The sequence below is a fragment of the Lytechinus variegatus genome, chromosome 4, assembly GCF_018143015.1.
Source record: "Lytechinus variegatus isolate NC3 chromosome 4, Lvar_3.0, whole genome shotgun sequence".
Classification (NCBI taxonomy): domain Eukaryota; kingdom Metazoa; phylum Echinodermata; class Echinoidea; order Temnopleuroida; family Toxopneustidae; genus Lytechinus; species Lytechinus variegatus.
The window spans coordinates 50,462,321-50,472,535 of NC_054743.1; the positions used below are offsets into that span (position 1 = coordinate 50,462,321).

The window sequence follows — 10,215 nt, forward strand, 5'->3', positions numbered from 1 at the left end:
TTACAATACTGTTGTAAAACAAGTGGAGTGACTCTCGCCTGCATCGCGCGATTCAATATAGCAGCAGTGCTGACTTTGAAATCTACTTTGAAACAATTATTCACAAAAACACCATTCATATAATGATACAATACTACGTTCATTGACAATAAATTACCTTTGATCTTGATCATGCGACCTAAGACTTGTCAATGATACATGATTACCCCTCTATCCACATTTTTTTACTATATCTATAAAATTTGAAAGTTATGACAACAATCTAATAATTACCTACAAAATGGCCAAAGTTCAATGACCTTTGACATTGGTCTTGTGACCTGAAACTCGAATGAAATGTTCAGTTACACTTAATTACTCTTATGTCCAAGTTGTATGAACTAGATCCATACACTTCACAGAGTTATGGTTTATTCAAGAAATACCCCCAACATGGCCAAAGTCCACTGACTTGGTCATGTGACCTGAAACTCGGAAATGATGTACGATGATACTTGATATTACTCTTATGCCCAAGTTTTATGAACTAGACCAATAAACTTTTACAGTTATAATGGTAATTCAATAAATACCCCGAACATAGCGAAAGTTCGTTGACCTTAAATCACCTTTGACCTTGATCATGTGACCTGAAACTTGCACAGGATGTTCAGTCACACTTGATTACTCTTATGTCCAAGTTTCATGAATCAGATCCATAAAATTACGATGTTCAACTGATACGCCAATTTGGCCAAAGTTCATTGACCCTACATGACCTTTGATCGTAATCATGTGACTTGAATTTCAAACAGGATGTTTGACAATACCTGATTAACCTTATGTCCAAGTTTCATGAACTAGGTTTACATATTTTTTAAGTTATGATGACATTTCAAAAACTTAACCATAGGTTAAGATTTTGATGTCAATCCCCCCAAAATGGTCTAAGTTCATTGACCCTAAATAAAGTTTGACCTTGATCATGTGACCTAAAACTCAGCCAGGATATTTAGTCATACTTAATTAACCTTATTGCAGAGTTTCATGAACTCGGCCCATATACTTTCTAAGTTACATGTATGCTGTCATTTCAAAAGCTTAACATTCGGTTAAGATTTGGTGTTGACGCCGCCGCCGCCGCCGTCGGAACAGCGGCGCCTATAGTCTCACTCTGCTTCGCAGGTGAGACAAAAAAATTAAATAAGTAACATGTACTTTATCACATATCTGTCATTTTATTGCAAATCCCTCACACTGTCATTCTTTAAGGTGCCATACGGGTAGCTTCAGTGACTTCTCATGGTTAAGATAGTCGAAGCTATCCTTAGTCTCTTCACATGAGCTAGAAGATGGGCACGGATTTGACACACAATCTAAAAAAAATCTTTTAACATGTTACCCCTAATACGTTGTGAATATGGAAATTGATTTTTTAACTACCTTAATAACATAACGTACATTGATAGCAAATATAACAATTTCTTCCGAATGTGTGTTCGTGCATGGTTCAAAGTACCTGGAAAGCGGCATGCGAATATCGGCGACTCGTTCGTATTGTTTGCTCGTCCTGGACAGGAAGTGATAGGCGCCCATCTCTGGATCACCTTGAGAATGGTTTGAACTAATTGACCGTCTTGTGTCTGTTTAATGGGACAGAGATTCATGTTGAGCTTCCCTTCATCTACTCGTTCAAGTTTCCCTTCTCTGTAAAGGTTGATTGGTTTTGAGCAGGTGGAACTGAGTGATGGAGGAAACGTTGCAACTGTGTTTTAATGGGATAGAAAAGGTGAGGGGGAAAAATATACATGTATAATCAGTGTTATATATAAGAAGAATTGTAAAAGCAATTACATTCATTTATTTAGTTATTTCCCCTTTAAGGATATTTTGGAATGATTAAGAATGTTCCAGAAGGCTCTATAGTACAGCTGTGTTACACATGAGTAATCTTTGAATAATCTTTGTTATCTTTTGTATGTCCCAAGAGAGACAATACAGACTGCTAAACAATAGAGATTGCTTTACAATAGACTTGTACTGGTAGTGGAAATAAACAATAGGCTTAGCTATTTTGTTGACACGTTAATTTCACTTAGGTCATTCAAGAATGTTTTAGAATATTGATTGCTCCAGAAAGAAGGAGAAGGTTCTTTTTAACGACAATACTAGAAGTATCTAGAATAATTGAAATGTGTATATATATATGGTGACAGTTTCTTCAAGAACATCATCATATCGTACCAGATCACTCCATCAGATCAGATCAGAGCTAAGAGTTCACGCCAGACTTTATGTCAGAGCAGAGTTTATTTCCACCTGGAATATTTATCTTCTGTGGAATTATTTGCCCGCCATCAATGAACTGTTCGCAGTTATTTTGAGAGAAAAAATCTTAGTTCTCATCGAGATCATCAACCTGTTTTAATGAACGCTTTTCAACCCATGGATTGCTGAAATTGACTGTTAATCATCATCAACATCGTCTTCACAGACATTTCAAATCGTTACAGTGACTCTTGTTATTCATCGCGCTTCAACATCAGTTTCATCATCGCCATCATTGTGAACTTTCATTTATCCGACCAACTTGGATTGTTACTTGGATATAGTATCATCACTTCGGAATTTTACTTCTAGCACTTCAAGAGATGTACATGTAAGACCAATATATATTTATTTATGTTTTATTAGTTCTTGAGTGTTATATTTCCTGTAATAAAATAAAGGAAATAAAATCTAAAATTAAATCTTCCTTGTTATTTGTTGCAGTATCGTAACATCAGTTCAAGGTAAGATCTAGAGCATCATATTATGAAAGTGGTGAAAGAGATACAAGGTATTTTACTCAACTGATGGAATCTAATAAAAGAAAAACGGTAATACGTAAACTAATGATAGAAGGAAAAATCAGTTTTAATCAAAATGAAATAATTCAAGAAATACAAAGATTTTACAGTAAATTATACTCGCAACAGGAAGGCGAAAAACACGAGATTATGGAAGATATCTTTTTTCAAGATATACCGGAATTAGAACCGGCTTCAAGAGACATTTGTGAAGGAAAAGTTACTCAAGGTGAATGTTTGGAAGCTTTAAAACAAATGAAACTTAATAAAACACCGGGAAACGATGGGCTTAGTGTTGAATTCTATTTAGTATTTTGGTCTATAATAGGAGATTTGATAGTAGACGCTTTGAATGAATCTTTTTCTAAGGGGGAACTTTCGGCACATCAAAAACAAGCAGTTATTATTATGTTTGCGAAAGACGGAAAAGACCCTTTGTTTACTAAGAATTACAGGCCAATTTCATTACTGAATGTCGACTATAAGATTTTAGCAAAAGCTCTCTCAATAAGAATTAAAAAAGTATTGCATGAAATTATTTATATTGATCAGGTTGGATATATAAAAGACAGAAATATAGGAGAGGCAGTAAGGTTAATAGACGACATGATTTTTTATACGAAACAAAATAATATTCCTGGCTATTTAATGGCAATAGACTTTGAAAAAGCATTCGACTCTGTGTCCCACTTATTTTTACAAAATGTTTTACGTCATTTCGGTTTTGGAGCATCTTGGTGTAGGTGGATTAAAACATTATATAATAAAGCCTCAAGCTGTGTTTTTAATGGAGGCATATCTACAGGGTATTTCTGCGTTGAAAAGGGAGTAAGGCAGGGGGACCCGCTCTCTCCCTATTTATTTATTTTATGTATCGAGGTCTTAGCTCATTCGATTCGTAAAAATTCCGATATACGTGGAATTCACTTTGGTGATTTTGAAGTTAAACAAATACTTTATGCAGATGATATGACCCTTTTCATAGAAGATACATTATCAATAAATAACATAGAAAAAACCTTTGAAAAATTTGAAAAAATATCAGGTTTGAGAATAAATAAAGACAAAACCTTTATTTTGCTGTTAGGCCCCCTCTCCGAAGAAAACGTTAGAATGCCTTTTGGTAAAGTAGTAGAAGTCATTAAAATATTGGGTATAACTTTTTCATTGGATGTGGAGGTACAGGAAAGGATAAATTATAAAGAGATCTTAAGCAAAATTAAAAATTTGTTGAATTGGTGGAAACAGAGAGATCTCACTCTAATGGGAAAAATTCAATTGTTGAAAACATTTGCACTCTCGAAAATAATTTTTGTATCGTCGCTCACCCCAGTACCACCTTGGGTTTTTCATGATATTGAAACGTTAATGTTTGAATTTTTATGGAATGGGAAAGACAAAATAAAAAGGAACATTATGTGCATGGATTACGAAAAAGGAGGGCTTAGAATGATAGATTTTCACTTATTTGTATTTGCACAAAGGATTATGTGGTTAAAGAGACTCATACTCGGAGATTCGAAAATAGGATGGAAACGATTTTTTATAAATAGGACACGTAATTTTGGAGGTTTACTAATACTTTTTAGTAACATATCTTTAAATTTGTGCAGATTGTCCTTACCAAGCTTTTACATAAACATGTTGGAAATATGGGGTGCTACGAAAGAAATATTGCTTAAAAAGGAAACGTCAAAAAGAAATGAGATATTCTTCAATAATAAATTTATTCGTTTGGACGGAAATATGCTATTTGAAGAAAGCTTATTTCTTAAAAATATTTATAAAATACATCATTTAGTTAATGACAGGGGTAATTTTAAATCATCTAGAGCCTTCCAGAGGATGGGATTAAAAGAAGATGAGATAGAATATCTCCACACAGTATATGAAAATATTCCAGCAACGTGGAAATGTCTCTTGAAGAAAACAGACACATGCAGGGACACAGTTTTAAATTTCGAATTTATGTTTCATGGAAATGTGAACACAATAGCTAATGTTACATCAAAGAAAATCTATAAAGCTTTGTTAAACATGAAATCTGAGAGGTCATGCGCTGTTAAAAACATTGAAAGAATATATGACTTTTCTGAAAAAGATACTGATACAATATTTTTAAGACCTAGGGTAGCCACCTTGAATAGCAAGTTAAGGGAGTTTCAATTTAAATTGCTGTATGAACTTGTATATACTAAAAAATATTTGTTTAGATTTAAATTATCAACACATAATCTATGTTCGTTCTGTGGAAAATGTGAAGAGACATATGAGCACATATTCTTCACCTGCGAATACATAAAAACTTTATGGAAAGACTGTGGTTGTTTATTTAAATTACGTCAAATAGAAAATGTTAATTGGAAGGATATTCATATTGGAGTTAAGGTTTTTGATATAGGGAAGGAACAATTAGTAAATCATATTATCTTTCTAATTAAATTTATGATATTTGAGCATAGTAAGGCTAAAAGAAGACCCCCAACCCCTCCAGAGATAAGGAAAAAGATATTGGAAAATGAAAAGGAGGAAAAAAGAATAGCAGAGGCACGTGGAAAATTATCCGGTCACCTGAGGAAGTGGGACAATTTTCATACTTCATGATGACGAGGCACTCCGAATCCATTTGTTTTTGTTTTTAATAAATGCATGGCACTTATTTTCATGACAGCTGCCTTAACACTTATGCGGACAGATGAAATGCATTTGATCTGGTGGATGTATGTGTGTGTAAGGGTGTGGGTGTGTGTGTGTTAGGGTGTGTGGGCAGGGGGTGTTTGTGCGTGAATCGGTTTTGAGTGTGATGGGGGTGGGATGTGAGTGTGCGGGAAGGTCCGAAGATAGTAAATCTTTTCTCATAAATCCTATATATTTTGATAAACTTACAGGTTTCTTTACAGAGTTTTCTTTGTGATAAATGGTGAATAATTCGATTTTAGGCTGCACTTTGTTTTTCTTCAATTAACATATGTATTATGTATATATAAAAATGTAAGAGAAAAGAATGTACATCAGACACTTACAACAAATTGAATTGATTTAGAATTTATTTATGACATTATTTAAATTCATTTTTGTTAAGAATTGTCAAATGTAACCATAATATTTGTAAGTTCAAATCAAACTTTGTAATGAATGTTATATTTTACTATGTTCAATTTTGTTTTATGAGAGAAGAGAATAAAAGATTACTAAAAAAAAAAAAAAAAGTCGTAATGCAAAAAACCTCAAAAAAGTTTGGAAATCTGAGTTTCTCCCAACATCCAATTCTACACAATGCTTATTTGACATCACTTAAAAGATAATTTGATTCTGTTTAAAATGATACCATGCTTGTTATGATCATGTAATCATGAAAAGAGCAGGATTCAAAGGTTTTGGATGGGGTCTGAATTGAAAAGCTGCAAAACGATCAAACAAAATTTGGAAATCTTGAATTTGGCCATTAATTTCTAGCAACTCACAATTTTAATATTGTATCCACATTTCAAGGCACTACACTCTCATGTGAACCATAATAGTATCTAGGATATCATTTTTAAAAAAATCTATTCATTGATATTAATTACACACTGAAACACACAGATTTCCAAACTTTTTTTGACATGTTTGATGACTTTATCTCTTCCCATGCACTGCCGATCTGTCACCTCAATATTGAAAAGGGGCCCCGAATGATCCTCCCTAGAATAAGGGGGGGGGGGTAAAAAAGAACATATGGTATACACCTATTTTTTTAAATGTATTTGTATGTGTGCAATGAATTTTACTATTCTTTTCGTAGGATTATTAATTCATGGTCATCTAGATTCATTCAGAAAATATGTTAGTTATTCACACAGAAACACATATACCACCTGAGTTTTGTGTTCTAAGACCATAAGGGATATAAGCCTTTCGGATTTCATGGGTTATCCTGTCAAGGTATTCTTCCCGTTCATTGCAGCTCATATTTCTTGTGATATTCTCGACGAATAAAATCAATCTACAACTTTTAACAATTCGGTTGTTGCGATCTTAACATTTCTCATTAGGTAATAATAATAATCCGCTTTATATTGCGCTTAATACATCGGAGCGACGTGTCTAAGCGCCTACAGATATATTACCCCGGTGATCGATTCAATCAGTCATTACCGCACACAATGTGTGCACATCCTCCACTCCTTGGGAAGTATTCTAGTCAGTCGCTGGTGAGGTGCACACAGTACTGGACAAGCTACAATGACTTTCACATCCCGGGTACCCATTTAGCACCTGGGTCGAGAGTGGCAAAATGCGGATTAACGCCTTGCCAAAGAACGCCATACCGTGATGGGATCGAACACACGAACCTCTGTTTACAAGGCGAGTTAGAACCACTACACCACGGCTCCTCGGTAGGCGTAAAATGTTTTATTGATTCCACACTCAATACGAATTTCAGTTTTACTCGGATGTTATCAATGTTATCAAATCCCAGCCGTGACATACATGTAGTTTCCTTCAGCAAGAAATTAATCCACATTGTACTGCACTCAACCCAGGTGAGGTGAATGGGTACCTGGCAGGAATTTATTCCTTGAAATGCAGAGTGCGTGAAAGCTGCTTGGGCTACAGCCGGGGTAATAACATCCAAGTTCTTTGGAAGCGCATAGAGACGTTATTCATAATTCATAAAGCGCTATACGAGAACTGACTATTATTATTATTATTATCAATTATTCATAATCAATTTCCGGATGCAAAATTGATTTATTTTGCACTTTCCGCCGCCATTTCATTTTATTTGACCCAGTTTGTTTTGGCACAGTTCGTGATTTTTGCGCGTTGTCAACGTGTCAACGAATCTCATATAAGTTGGTGTTACGGCTTATGTGTGTGTGTGAGTGTCGGTGTGTGTGTGCATTGGTAAAGGTGCCGTGGCCGAGTGGTCGAAGGCGCCTGGCTATAAATGAAAAAGTCCGGGGTTCGATTCCCGACCGCGGCAGCTAAGCCCGTGAGCAAGGCATTTAATCTACAATGCTCTTTTATCCTGTTTTCAAATAAATGGAAATGCTATATGCATTTTGGGTAACTAGGTGTGAACTTGTTTTAAAAAAAGTATTGGTGTTAGGGATATTTGTACTGTAATAGTAATATGTTGCTTTGTGGGTGTGTTCGCGCATGTGTGTCTGTGGGTGCGAGTGAGAGGGAAAGAGAGAGGGGGAAGCGGGATTCATCATGTTAATAGGTTCTCATGAAATATAAAGGGACTTCCTATTTATTATTTAGAGGCATCATGTAAACAGACTTGGTGGTTACAAAGAATATCATTAGCTCAGCTAGTCGATTTTATCAATTTTAGAAGTAGAAAATCCAAAATAAGCCTATTTGGGAGATGAAATAATTTTAAAAAATGGCAAAAAGTCAATAATAGGCAATATGTCTTCGGCATTTATTGTTCATATTCTTGATTTTCGTTCGTTTTATTTCTTTTTCTTCCACTTTTTCATTTGTACATTTCATACCCTCTCTAAAGTCTAAGACAACCTTTGTATCCTGGGAAGGGGATAAGCATACCTTGATTATTTATACATAATTGTTGTTTGCTACAGAACCAAAACTAAAAGGGGTTAATAAAAAAAACTCCAAACGATTTATTGTAAAATATCCCTCCATTCACCTTCCACCTCTGTGCCGATTTAAACTGTGTTGCTTAATTGTCCCCAATAATATTAGTTTAATTCTATTCTATTGATGATTATTTTGATTATGCTATAATGTATACCATGTGGAACTAAAATGAAATAATGTCCCCTTGTCCCCTTTGGTGATCTTAAGACAAAAATGTATGTATGTATGTGTGTGTGTGTACATATATATATATATATATATATATATATATTGGCGAAGAAGCTCAAAAAGCATTGAAGCGGGAGACGTAGCCTGGATTTCTTCAACTTTTTATTAATACAAGCTTTCGGCCATTTAGTTCGGCCTTCTTCAGGTATCTGAAGATGTAAAAGACATAATGGCTTTACATGTAATATGCATATATTTGGATATTACATGTAAAGCCATTATGTCTTTTACATCTTCAGATACCTGAAGAAGGCCGAACTAAATGGCCGAAAGCTTGTATTAATAAAAAGTTGAAGAAATCCAGGCTACGTCTCCCGCTTCAATGCTTTTTGAGCTTCTTCGCCAATATATCACTCACTGAAGCACCCACGCAATGTTTAGGTCCTTGCTCATCACAATTATATATATATATATATATATATATATATATATGCATATATGCAGTTATGTGTGTACATAAATATATTGATAAACTCCTCAAAAAAAAGTTTGGAAATCTGATTTTGACCGATTACCCCTCCTCGGTTTTAATGAATATTAATGTGCTATATTGGTACCAATGAATAGATAACTTAATTTTCTGTAAAATGATACCCTACATTATATGATTATGGTTTGCATGGAGGTGCAGTGCCTTGAAATGTGGGGCAAGGTCAATATTCAAAATTTGCAAAATATTGAAAGTTACTGTTCATTTTTTGCCGTTGTGATGAGTGAGTTTCTCAGCGGTTTCTTTTGTTTTCATGCACCCTAACATCAACATTAACATGGAATCAAACACACCTCTGCACAAACAAACACATAACAAACAAAAGAGCATGCATGGGTATTTCAAACCACTATTCAAACCATCTCACAGAACCATCACCACATAAACAAAAACAAAAAAAAATTAAGAAGCAGGGGCTTGCTTTTAATGGAGTTTCTTTTCTATTGACATCTACACAGAATATTCTTTATTGACCCTTCATGACTATTTCTGCTCGCTTTCCAGCTTTTCAATTCAGACATCATCCAACACTTTTGAATCCTGCTCTTTGATGGTATGTGATGGCGTGATCATAACAAGCATGGTATTATTTAAGAGAATTAAATGATCTTTTGAATGATATCAAACATGCATTGTGTTAATTGGGAGTTGGGAGAAATTGATGGCCTCATTCAGATTTCCAAACTTTTTTGCGGGGTTTTATACATACACTTTTTGGCAAAACTAAACGGATTTGAAGTAAACGTACTTACCTACTACCATAATGACCAATGATATCCACAGTCGACTGTAAAGCCTCATTTTCGGCTGCACCTGCAAGTCAACTACTGAAAGAAAAACAAGTGCGTGTTAGTTTATACCTTGGTCACATTTGCTCTACGGCGGCCGTACGGCGAGTCGAAAACAGCCGTCTTATTAATTTTAATTTAAACCGCCTATATGTAGTTGGTACAAAATTTTTTTTGAAACGGCTGTGTTCGACTCACCGTACGGCCGCCGTAGATCAAATGTGACCAAGGTATTAGTCACTACCCATCATGCGAATGCTAACAGGAAATGATGTAATTGTCATAA

The 10,215-nt window shown here is 34.8% G+C and overlaps 1 protein-coding gene across 2 annotated transcripts in view; it reads right to left on the minus strand.

The window, feature by feature from the left end:
- The window catches only part of LOC121414249, a 30,821-nt gene extending 20,826 nt beyond the window's left edge, over window positions 1–9,995 (minus strand). For both annotated transcript variants that reach the window (XM_041607365.1, XM_041607363.1), the window contains exons 1-2: window positions 9,894–9,995; window positions 1,499–1,744 (exon numbers count right to left, since the gene is read on the minus strand). In XM_041607365.1, coding sequence (XP_041463299.1) covers window positions 1,499–1,744; window positions 9,894–9,942 — 295 coding nt within the window. In that variant the 5' untranslated portion in view covers window positions 9,943–9,995. The remainder of the gene's footprint in view (window positions 1–1,498; window positions 1,745–9,893) is intronic.
- Between the last annotated feature and the right edge of the window lie 220 nt (window positions 9,996–10,215).